Source organism: Eupeodes corollae, chromosome 2 (assembly GCF_945859685.1).
Source record: "Eupeodes corollae chromosome 2, idEupCoro1.1, whole genome shotgun sequence".
NCBI classification, from domain to species: Eukaryota; Metazoa; Arthropoda; class Insecta; order Diptera; family Syrphidae; genus Eupeodes; species Eupeodes corollae.
Window position 1 is genome coordinate 7,508,021 of NC_079148.1, and position 13,251 is coordinate 7,521,271.

The window sequence follows — 13,251 nt, forward strand, 5'->3', positions numbered from 1 at the left end:
ACGAACTGTACGGGCTATACAGCGACATTGCCCTAGTTAGCAGAATTAAATTCCCACGGTTTAGATGGCTAGGTCATCTAGAGCGGATGGACAACAACGCTCCAGCCCGGAAGGTCTTCGAATCCAATCCCGAGGGACGGTGCAGTAGAGGAAGACCGCGACTCAGGTGGCGCACTCAGGTGGGTGAAGACTTTAATCAATTTGGCGTGCGAGACTGGAGACAGCTAGCTAGGGACCGAGCTGGCTGGAGACGCATGTTGGTTGAGGCCCAGGGCCGCTCCGGACTGTAGCGCCACCTTAAGTAAGTAAGTAAGTAATGTAGAAATGCAATCACAAGCAGCTCTTGCTAAGAGACTTTATCATCGCTGGCACCATTATAATAGCATAAACTAGTTGGACCCTTTTATTGAAAAATATACATATATAGACAACTCAGGGACGCTAAAGCCATTTAATCGTCTTCAGAAAGGAGATCAGGTCTTAGATTTTCATTTCAGAAAGTTCATCAAGATCGTTAAGGAATGCCCTTCGAAAGATAACATTCTAGAAATGACCATGGCAAGACATTTGTAGAGAAAGTGAATCACACTTTCCCTCTCATGTTGGTCTCCGCAACTTCGGCAATATGTGTTTCAGACTCCAACAGTTTCGGAAACATATTGCAGTGAACCTGGCTATATAATGCCTAGGTTTGCAGAAGTTGGAATGTTCCACCTACGGTTGGATTCTATCAGATTTGTTCTCATTACTTCAACGTTCTTTATTTAAATTAGTGGTCTTGATCAATTAAGAATATTTCTAACATTTGTTTATTTTATATCAATCTTTAGTAATTTAGGCGGCACTTTTTCAAACAATAGCTTGACATTACCATAAAGTCTAAGGCATTTTATTCACATCTGTTTCGATGTTTAAAAAAAACATTAGCGTCATATTAACAACGTTTAACTAAAACAAACCCGTGAATCTCTCGCATTCACAAAGTTTAAGTAGGGAAAGTATTTGCTCGCTCTCAACCCAGAAGGTTACATATTTAAAAAGCGAATACAGTCAAGTTAGTAGATATATTTCAAATGATTAATTTGTATTAAAAAGAATTATGGCAATCGCAATAGATTCAAATGTAGGCATGCATTTTGACACCTACATGTGATAGACTAAATAATGACATCAGAATTTTGTTTCGATTTTAATAAACAAATTATTTTTGCAATACAAAACAACACATAATCTCAGCAACATTTCTTCCTGTAAATTTAGAACTAGGAAACGTTTGAATCTTATCTCGTTAACTTGTACCTAAACTTAACTAAATCTTATAAGAATATCTATGGCTTGGACAATGCCATGTGTTTTTTTAAGTTCGACAAATTTAATGAAAACAAAAAAGAAACGAATAAAAAACGCCTACAACAATCACAACCACCAATCTACGACACCAAAACTATTTTAAAAAAAAACTAAAACCTATTAGAATTTCAAGATAGCTAGAATTTTATATATGTAGCTATCATCATCGCAAATTTTATTTTTTGTTGTAAACGAACTCGAATGAATATAAGTCGTAGTCAGAAGAGAAGGAAAAGGGCACAATTGAAGTGAAGTGCAACGAAAAAGAAACACCTAATAAAGTTTGAACTTTTTACATCTAAGAAGCTAAACCGTCACGCAGCCGCCCGACTTAAGATATTCCTCCACAAAGTAACTGTGTTAATTTTAAGTTGGCTGTAGGTTGGTCGATCTATGAAAATGAAACAAAAACCAACTCAACGATCAACTTCAACAAACAAAAAAGAACTAACGAATCGTGGCCCTCGAGCGAAGAGATATCTTGTGAGATTGATTGTGTGAGACTGTGACACTAAAAACAAAGATCAAAAATTCAAGAAATGACTCATATATTCAGTTTTTATGACGCGGAGCACTATTTTTCGCATTCAAAACCCCACCAAGTCTAATAAATGTGGTTTTAAGTGTCTTTTTGCAACCAGCTGTTAGTCACTCCATTTATGCCAACAACATTTTAAAGATAAGTCCAATTTTTGTTTTTTTCTTCCTCGGTATGATTTGATGACGGAAGACACGACGACAACGACCAAAATTATTTTAATATATTATTTTATATGATAAAAGAAAAAATTAGGTACTCACCATCAGTTCTTTTGATTTTTACACTTTGTCCAATTTCGATTAGATCCATTTTGCTGCCAAAGAGCTTCTACTTCTCCTTGGATTGTTCTTGACTTAACGTTGCCTGAGTTGAGCTGCTGCTGGAGCTTCTACTAGCTGGTAATATATTTTTCTGTTGTTATTTTCAAGTTTCTTGATTTCTTCTGTGTGGGCTGCCTCAGCTCAGCTTAGCTTGGCAATCTTTTCTTTTTTTTTTGTTTGTTCCTTTCTGTTTTTTTTTTCACAAATTTGTTGCCGTGAGTTAGATGTGTGTGGGTTAAGTTTCGAGGGGGCAGGGAAGCAGATAAAATTGATTTGCGAATATATATTATATTGACTCAGTCGACAGTAACTATGAGAAAAATTCACCCGGAATTGCTAAATTAAAAAAAAAAAAAAAAAAACAAAAAATACAAACATGTAGGTGATTTTTTTTTTGATTTTGTTTCTGGCAAAAAATTGGAAAACCAACAATAAATTTAAGTTTTCTTTTTATTGTTTGATTAAACAAAAAGTAGGAAGTTACATAAATTCAATTGTCAATTATTATTTTTGATAAATTTTCAAAAAACAACTACGATTTTTATTTGTATTCTTTTTTAAAATCGAACAAAACGACAACCAAAAGTAATTAACAAATAAAATTAAAAACAAAAAAGAAACAAGCAAAGCAAAGCAGCTGCTGGAGGAAGGAAATCGATTGTGGGATTGCGACACACTTCGTCCTCTGCTTATGAAAAATTAAATTAAACTGCCAATAAGTTTTAGCTTTTTGTTAATTTTTAGTGTTGTAAACTCTCAAAACTGAAAACTAAATCCAAGGAAACAAACACAAAAATAATTACACCAAGTTTGCACCAAGTACCAAGCAATGGAAGTAGATTTTTATTTGCAATACAACAAAAATTGGAGAATCTCTCTGGTTACTCGAAGCCCCCAACTAGGTAGGTAGTAATAAAAAAAAAAAAAAAAACTATCGACAACCGATTTGGATTTGGTTTTGGTGACCGTGGATAGAATATAATACGGAAAAAAGCAACGATTGGATGCGCTTTTCTTTTGTTTTTGGATTGTTTTGTTTTTTAAATAAATTTATGGAGTTTTATTTTGTTTAAAGGAAAAAAAAAACACTTTGTTTTGTGTGTTTTTTTAGGAAGATTCTTTTCTCACGAAACGAACAACACACAAATTACCCGATTGATAGCGAAATACACAGAGTACTCGACTCGCTGTCGTTCCCATTGGTTTTTTCGTATAGTTTGTACAATGAAGGCGATGTTTCTTTTTTAATTTTACTTCGATTTGATGTGGTCGGGTCGTCGTCGCAGTTGGGTGTGCGTTCAGAAGTAGTGTGCGATGTTTTGTTGTTGTTGCTGCTGTTGTTAGGTATGTTCGATTGAGAGTTTGGGATATTTTCAATTAAATAAGGGAATTCTTTTTTCAAGTAGACAGAGTAGTGATAGAATGTTTTATTGGATGGGGCGAATGAAAATTCAGCAATAAATTATCAGATATCAGACGTGGAATCCATGATACAACTAATAAATGGCGTTTTTCTTTTTTATTTCAGATCTGAGCACTGAGCAGAGTCTGAGCAAACAGAATGGAGTAGAGTTCTGAGCAGAGTATGTTCAGAGCTCTCGGATTTAATTATAAAACAACTTGAGCACTAAACTGTCATGATTTGAAATGTCGTCTGTTTAAAGGCGTTCAAAAGTTTCTTTAATCAAATTAATTAAAAAAAACAGTCATAGCGTTGGTCCATTTGACGCCTGAAAGGCTCAACTTTCCATTACCGCAGCACGAATTTCGACTCGCGTTTTTTTTATTCGATAGATATGTGCAAATAAATAATAACTATAGCAATTTTAGAGCGAGGAAACATTTATTTCTATTTTTAATTGATTTTTAAAGTTCACTTTTTTACATACAAAACACACAAAAATGGTTGATTTGGACAATTCTTTCCTGTATTTTGTTCGGTGTTGCCATACTTGTTTTTTTTTCTTGGTGATTTCTTTTATTTTAGTGCTTAAATGAAAAAGTACTTTGCATATACCCAAACTCGCACCCACCCCAAATCCTATAGTGATCCCAAGCAGGGGGTTGCAGGGGGGCAGCACGGCCCCCCCTTTAATACCTAGCTGTTAGTACGCCGTGCTATCAATTAAAAAAAAAACTTGTTTTAGACTAAAAAAATGGAATACAAAAAAAGTAGGGTTAAGTCCGGAAAAGAATTTTTTTTATGACTTAAAGTTGTTTCCTCCCCCTAATATTTAAAACATGTTCTATTGAGACCCCTACCTAACTGTAAAAAAAAAATCAGAAGGAAATTCGTGCTGCGGTAATGGAAAGTCGCCCCCTAGAGCGACCAGCCTCTTCCGCCATTTTTATTGTTTTGACGATGATGCGCGCTCTGAACATGTTCAGAACTAAAAAAGAAACACGAATTTGAAGCTCTGAATGATCAGAGCTCAAAAAGAAACACAATTGTTTTTTTGACAGTTCGAGCTCTGCTCTGAACTAAAAAAGAAAAACGCCAATTGGATCGAGCGCATGAAAATTACTGCTTGAACAGAATGGTGTAGCTGTAGCTGTAGCCTGTAGCACTGTCACAGTTAAAAGATACGAAAATAGTATACATCGACACAATGAGAAGCTGTAGCTGTAGCTGTAGCAGTAGTTGCAGCGCAAGTTGACTCAACTTTAACTTTTGGCGACGCTGCAAGCTACATTTGAGATGACAGATGGGGGAAACCCATTTCATTCTTTGACTTTTCACTTTTTTTTGGGAGCGTTCAATGCATTTGAGAATTTTTTCTGGTTTTGTAACTTTTTTATAGTATGCTATCATACAAATTCACTTCAAATATAAATTTCATATGCGTTGAACATGCCCGAATAAATTTCCTGTGCTACACCATTGTGGGCGACCTTTGCTACATTAGTGAGCGTTTTTATTGACAGCTTATACTACAGCGATTTTCTTAGCTACAGCTGCATCTCATTCTGTTCAAGCAGTTAAGCAATAAATTATCAGATATCAGTGGAGGAATCCATGATACAACTAATAAAGATGTAAGGTTTTGGTTGTCAAACTATCGTCACGTCACGAACACTCAATCAACTGAAAAGAGTTATTTTTTTGGCGCAATTTCACTCCATTTCCTATTGTGAATTTTAAAGGAAGTGAATTTCCAATTTTTTAAATCAATAAAGTTATTTTAAGTGGTATTGTTTATAATTTATACCAAATTAAAAAAAAAAAACATTTTTGTTTGTTTTGTTTTTGACTGCAACAACAACGAAGAAAAAGAAGATAACGAGCGATTCCAGATTTCATAAATTTCCAAAATGAAATTTAAATCTTTTGAAGCAATGGAACTTGTTCACCAAAGAACTTGTAGTCTCCACTTTTTGAGTGACGAGAAGATTATATAAACAATACAAAGAATGAAATGGGTAAGTTAATACGAAAACCTAGTTCAGAATTAGAATCTGAAATAGATTTATACCAGTAGGATTCACAAGGTATCGGATTTTGAAACCAGATGCAGTTCCTACGGTTTACCCAAAGCAACTGTCTGTTACGTTTGAGCCTGACACAATAAAGCGCTCAAAAAGAATGGAGCTGAAAAAGCAAAAAGAAGTAGAGAGTGGGTTGCTGGAAGTTCCCAATGAGCTCGAGCATGAAAATGTGTCCGGACAGCAATGGGAAAATGATAGCTTAATGGAAAATACTTCACATCCACAATTAGAAAAAGCTCAATTTGATGTGTTAAGTGAACAATTGTACCTATATATCGAATAATATTTGTATGCAATTATGATAAGAACAAAATCTTAATCGTACTATCCATGCAGTCTGAAGTTGTATAAAATAATTTACGCGAAGAAAATGAGCAACTCAAAACAGAGTTAAGGACTAAGACCAGGAGAATAAATCAGTTTGAGACTGAAGTGAAAAAAGCCATCACCCATATCGCCAAGAGTTTAAGTATTGGATGAGGTCATACATTCTTGGGCACAATGAAGACGGTGTGGATAATACACCAGACTTATGTTTGGAAGAAATTTCTATCACAGTTTTGATCGCACAATTTTATAATCCATTTATCTTAACAATATTCGCTTTTCAGGAAGGATTTTTGTCGTTGTCAAAGTCGACAATAACATCCCAATTGCTTCTGAGCCAGAAGAAAATCTCCCACTTTCTTACGATGGTTTGGAAAACTTGGCGGGCTACATTTGCCATCGTTTTAAAAACACCATTTTAAACCTGGAACAAATTGAACCAAATGAAAGCTCTTGGGTCAATCAAAGGAGGGAGGAAGGAGGCTTGTCTTAAGCAAATCCCACAATGATGGCTCACTTCGCTGCATTTGGAAATGTTTTTAATGCTGTAAATTGAGAAGATGAAGGCATTTACATTTGCCCAAACTACATCCAGCATTTACTTGAAGTTGCCGAGAAAGCAAATATTGAATGAGATGAGAAGGTTATGAAGCTTTTATTTCGTTGTCGTATGTACTTTCGTAACGTCAAACGCGAATTCGAATCGGCTAAGATGAAGTTTGACTACCATAATTTTGATAGTCAAGTTGACTATAATCAAGTTTTCCGTCTGTGTAAGCTCTTTCAACTCAAATCAATTTGATTCAACAGTTTCATATTATAATTGTCCCAATTCATTGTTGATGATAAAATGATTGCTCTAAAATATCTGAATAAAAGTATTAACTTGTCTTAGTTTTTCTTGTGGTTTTTTTATAAATTTGTTTATAAAATATTTTTGAAAGTATGAGTGCTATTACCCTTTTGTGTTGCAATGAACTGTACGAATTTTTTTCGACAGCGAGTGGAATAACGCCGAATATGACTAAAATAATTAAGAAGAGGATTGATACTTGTTCTGTAATTCATATATGAAGTAAAATTTTCTTTTTCCCTTCGTTTTCGTTCCAAAAATTATTTCTTTACATAAGAATAATTCCATTTTTTTCCAATTTTCTAAGGGTCCGGCCACGCAATGAGCGACGAAAACAAATTAGAACACATGAAAGCGTATGGAGGTGGCCAAATAAACCCTAAGCGACTGAGCAATTTTTTAAGCGACAGAACGACGTCGCTCTGCAATCAAATCTGTTTTAATTTTTCAGTCGATCGTAGAAAAAAGATATGTGCAATGAACACTTAAAGTTTAATTTCAGCTGTCCAAAGCCGCGCAGTGTTATGGCAGGATACCCACAAAGATTACAAAAATAAAAATGTCACCGATAAAGAGTGGTAAAAAGTTGGACAAATTTGTAATTGCTCTGGTAAGTTTTTATTTATGTAATCTTTAATTACAAATAGTGTTTTTTTTTAATGTCCGAATTCCCAAAAGTATTGCGCAAGCTCATTGCATTCTTTTGTCTTGTTAATTTTGGTAGAACTATTTCCAACTGCAAACAAAAAGATGGTACTGACATACGACAATATTGCCAAAATCTATCTGGAAATCTGCGAAGATTTAGGTATAAATAATGAAATTCACCATAATTTTCCCTTTCACGATTTATGTGGTGTGATCCAAATTTACTGATTCTCAATCTTATTACAGATCTATAAATATAAACGCAACTTTTAACTTGTAAGCTATGACGAACCGCACTTGACGATGGCATTTTTCCAACTAATCGCTCAGCGACGTGTCGCTTAGTAAATGGCTACCCATCGCTCAGATTGGTCGCTCAGCTACTCGTCATTCAATCGCTCAGTCGCTCACTGAAGAGCCTTGGGCTGATTAAAAACTGCTTACACTATACTAAAAGCAATACAAAATTGTTAAGTTTCATTTTATTGGACAAAATGTTATGACAAAACTGTTATCAGGGTCCCAACTATTAAACTCGATTCTACAGTCAAACTTTTCAAATTTGCAAAATCGTAACTCTGTAACAACGAAAATTTAACAGCTCTAGTGTTGTTCTAAATATGTTAAAAGAAATTTAATCAGCAAAAATATATTTAATTTTTTGTTCGTATTACAACACAATTTGATGATGATTGGAAGACTTTTTTTTTACTTTTTTTAAAGATTACAATGGAAGGAAACTTCTTCCGGTATAAGTCATGTTGTTTTAGTGTACGACATAAGTTCCAATGAAAAAATAATCTATTGGGGTTCAAAAGTTGAAACAAGTCCTCTAATCTTTATGTTAGTCAAAATTCGAGAATCGATCCAAATTCGGAAATGTTGAAGCAATTAGTTGACGCTATCGGCATTCGATTTAACTTTCATATACAGTAACCCTTGAAAGTAGAATCGGAAATGACTCTCCAACAGAATCGAGTAACGCAGTCATAGACAGTTTAGTCAAATTCTCTTTCTTTATTTCTTCTTGTTGGCAAAAAAAATATGCGTCAGTTATAGCATCCAAAAGTACAAATTAAACAAGAGAAAAACATTTGTTACTGATGAACGTTTAAAGCAGGCAGTAAATTTACATCAATAAGTTAGAGGTATTTAAATAACCACGAGTTTCACTCCTCAACAAATTTTATTTTCTAATTTGTATTACGAAGAAAGTTAAAACTATCATTTGGTTAGATGTATTATTGTTTGCTTTTAATTGGGAATACAAATAAGCAATATACTGAACAATTGGAAATCACTCCAAGAATTTGAAGATATTTATAAAATTATTGTTTGCAAAAGATTGTCTATTTAAATAAAATAATTAATTTTTCTTAGCAGCTGAACAGTGAAAAATTGAAACGAACAGTTCCAGCGCTTTGCGTTTCATTTTATACAATTCCAATGACAGATCTGTCAGAAAAAAATGTCTGGTGGATTTTCTACCATGGCTATAAACCACCTGTCAAAAAATAAAATATAACAATAATTGACTTAACTATTGCTAAATTCACATGAGAAATTTGTTCGCAATACTATCGGAAGACTAAAAAGCTGGAAAGCCATCTGATGAACTAAATTGATTATCTTTGGCATTTAATTCAAAATAAATTTAACTTTTAATGCATTATTATTTTATTTTGAAATAAATAAATTAATTGAGAATTACATCAATCATTTACTTAAAGAATGGATTTTACAGATAGGTTTAACTGGCGCCTTAAGGGCGGATACAAATATCCCTCCGCACCATAGCACTGACATGCTATGTTTTTATTTTTGAGTTACTCCCTTATGCGATCTTCTGACGTTTCTTATGCATTTCGCCAGCCGGCCTACCCCAAAATTAAATAAAAGAAGGAGCAAAACAAACTGCGCATGTCTACTAGTTAAAGCAGGAAAGATATATGAACAAAATATATTCCTCGGGAAATAATTCTGACAGTTATGTTTTGCAAAATAAAATTCCAATTGAATTAATTTTACAATTAAATAAAATGTATTGCACATTATGAACGATATAAAACATCTGTCGAACAACTTAACATGCAAAACGAACATTATTTTATCAATTTCTAATTTCTAAATTTTAATAATCAACTTAAAAAATATGATAAAGAGATTGCAAACACTTAAGGCACTTTTCTATAGAGCAAAATATGATATTTTTACAATTCGCTTACCGGTCTAGTTTTCTGTATTTTTATTGCTTTTTTCAAAATGTATAGACACTAAATAACAAAATATAAATTATGAGAATGAAATTTTAAAATTATTTGATTTAAATCCTGTTTTAGACGACTTCCGACACTTCGACGTTAAGTTTTAACTTTAATTTCAATTCTACTCGATCTAGAGATTGTTGCTTGTTTTTTCTGGGAACTTTGAAATTTACTGGCTGTCAATTTTGAAAAAGACGGCGAAGTGGCGAAGTTATTGGAAATGATACCAATCTGCATTTTCTATTCTGTTAGTTAGGCCACTTCACATTTCGGGAATTTATTTGGTGGTTACACTGGAGTGCTGATTTTGTAATTGTTTTACAATGGGCGCATTCACAAAGCTGGTGCAAAATTGCACTACAAAGCTAGTCAATCCGGAACTGTCATATTAATGACAAATACAAATATATAAAATAAGAAATATTTGTGTTTTCAGTACTTAAAATAGCTTTTTTTTCTTTTTAAATTCAATTAAACGAAATAGAAGATATAGTATAATTGCTTTATATTTTTATATTTTAATTCCTAAAGATTCATATCATTTTGAATTCTTGTGTCCTTATCGAGCAGCTGATTGTGAAACGTTAAGCCCAGTGTGCACTAACTTTGTAGCCGAAATTTGTACACTACGTCGGAGGGGAAATTTCAACTACTATTGTAGATAGATTAAGTGAATCAGAATCACTTGACTACGTAGTCACTAGCTTTCTGAATGCGAATAACCATTTTGCTATCCCGATGTACTGACGATTATCTATCGGTTTATATCTGAATTTTAAATCAGAACAATTAAGATCTTTTTCCAATTGAAATTAGACTATATTAAGGGTTTCACGCTTACTTACTTAAGGTGGCGCTACAGTCCGGGGCATACCTGGGCCTCAACCAACAAGCGTCTCCAGCCAGCTCGGTCCCTATCTAGCTGGCTCCAGTTTCGCTCGCCAAGTTGGTTGAGGTCCTCTCCCACCTGGGTGCGCCACCTGAGTCGCGGTCTTCCTCTACTGCGCGCGCCGTCCCTAGGGATTGGATTCGAAGACCTTCCGGGCTGGAGCGTTGATGTCCATCCGCTCTACATGACCTAGCCATCTAAGCCGTTGGACTTTAATTCTGCTAACTAGGTCAGTGTCGCTGTACAGCCCGTACAGTTCGTCGTTATATCTTCTCCTCCATTCAAAAAACATGATGTACACTCATCAGTATAATTTCTTGGGCAAATCATTCTATTAAGTTGATTTCCAGATTCGCAATGTACTTTAGATTGAATAAGACACCTTTGTTTATCTACTGAATGAACTGCAAGATAAGGTACCGAAAAGACAAAGCATGTTATCGGTGCCACTTATTTTAAAGCTTGCAGCTGTATTGAGATTCTTTGCTGAAGGCATCTACCAAAAGGGTGTAGGTAATGACTTCAATTTGGGCATTGCAGAACAAACGATGAGCCTTAAAATTATGCAATTGTACTTTTGCCCTTGTTGAATAAATGCTCACAATTCGGACCAAGAAAAAATGGGAAGCAGGCATTTATTTATGAAAAGGCTACGATTGCGGGAGTTATTGGATGCTTAGATGGCAGCCACATAACGCCCTTCGAAATACCAATTTGTTTGTGTGACCGGTGGCCGTAGTTAAGACCTTTATTTTGGTATAACTAATGGTCAGATACAACCTTTCGTTTGGACACAATAGCCCCTACATTGTATCGTTAACTAAAACCATTTTGCAGTTAAGGAATTTGCAGACAAACCACTTTTTCTCGGTGCATGAGGTGGCCATTCTCAAGAGCTTCCTACGTAGTCTGTTTGGCCAATGTTAGCTCCAACACTCAATCGTTTCTAAAAACACACGTTGCTATTAATACACTGTACTTTTAACTTTGCAATGAAAATGTGGTAAGGCAGGCTTGGACAAGAATATTTAAGTATAAATAGAGGAGCCTTCCGATTCAAAAAATCAGTTCGAAAAAATTTCTGGAGAATACGGAAGAAAAATAAATATTTGTTGGAGACTTTTTCTTAATATAGGGTGCGGCAGAGCCGACTGACGAGTTTTGATGAGCTAACGAACAGTAAAACTTAGAGAATCCTATTTGTAAAAATAATTTTTTGAAAATTATATCTCCAAGATGGCGGCCGTCAGCATTGATAAACTGTTGTAGACTATCTCTGAAGCTTTCACATGATTTTCGGCACATTTCGACTGGTATGGCCCCGATTTCCACGGTGATTTTCTGTTCAATTCCAGTACGACTGGAAAATTTCCTTAGTTCGCTTTGTTTCTATCAAAAAACACATTCCTGTGACCGACAAAGCTTACGACATTCAAAAAAAGCAAGAAAAGTAAGAATTTTATTCAAAATCAGCCAATTTGAAACTTTTATTTAGATATTTTATAAGAATCAATTTAAAATTTCACCAAGGCAACAACGAATTTTGACAATTTGAATCTGAAATCGTTCAATCGAATTGAATTGAGTTGAATCATCTTACACAGACGGAATGAAAATGATAGTCAATTTGACTATCAAAAAAATCATCACCTTAGCCGATTCCACCCCAGGAGACTTAGGAGGTGTTCGAAGCTGTTTTGGCACATTATACAGTAACCACTCTCTGACCAAGAGTGAAGTGTGCTTGGGATCGTTATCTTGCTGGAAGATAAGCGATCCAGTTAAGCCCAACTTTTCTGCACTCTGATTCAAATTGTCCTTAAGGACATTTTAATAAACGTATCGATCCATAATCTCATCGATAAAAACTAAGTTTCCGACTCCAGAAGCTGTCATACCATGTTTAACAGTGCCAGCCATGTTCTTCGGACCTAACTCCATGTTTGCCTTCCTCCATACTTTACCACGTCCATCAGAGCCATGGATGTTAAATTTGCTCTCGTCACTAAAAATAACCTTATTCCAAAAAGACGCGTCTTTTCTTATAAGCTCTTTGGCAAACGTAATTCGTTTTACCCCATTGGTCTTGTTTATAAAAGGTTTTTTTCTAATAGCTCGACCGTGATACGGCGAATAGTTTGGGGGTTACACTTTTTTCCAGTTTCATGGGCCGTCTGCTTCTGGATTGCAGGTGCGCTTAGTTTTGGATCTTTATTTATTTTTCGGATGATCTGCCGACTATCTTTTGTTGTGAAAATTCTTGGACGTCCACTATACGAGCCTTGTTTTCTGTACTTCCTGTTGTTTTATATTTTGTTATAATTTTTTGGATGGTAAAGGGGCTCTTATCAATAATTTTGCCAATCTCTCTCACACTTTTTTGTTCATTATAATATTTAATAATTAAAATTTTCAAATCTTTGGAAAGTTGTTTTCCCCGAGGTGCCATATTGCAAAAATTCTATTTAAAAGGAAAAAATTATAGAAAATACACAAAAATTTACAGAAATTAAATTTAAAAAAAAGAAACGCACTTTGGGCGATAAATAGTTATTGTTTTACGATTTCAGTTA

At 34.5% G+C, this 13,251-nt stretch overlaps 1 protein-coding gene across 6 annotated transcripts in view; it reads right to left on the reverse strand.

Moving 5' to 3' along the window:
* LOC129948111 (kinesin-like protein Klp10A) overlaps positions 1-9,907 on the reverse strand; it is a 103,111-nt gene extending 93,204 nt beyond the window's left edge. The window contains exons 1-2 of one of the 6 annotated variants that reach the window (XM_056058952.1): positions 9,751-9,907; positions 2,152-2,547 (exon numbers count right to left, since the gene is read on the reverse strand). In XM_056058952.1, the coding sequence (XP_055914927.1) occupies positions 2,152-2,200 (49 nt within the window). In that variant the 5' untranslated portion in view covers positions 2,201-2,547; positions 9,751-9,907. The other 5 variants (XM_056058954.1, XM_056058951.1, XM_056058950.1 and 2 more) reach the window with 5 other exon arrangements.
* Positions 9,908-13,251: the final 3,344 nt, after the last annotated feature.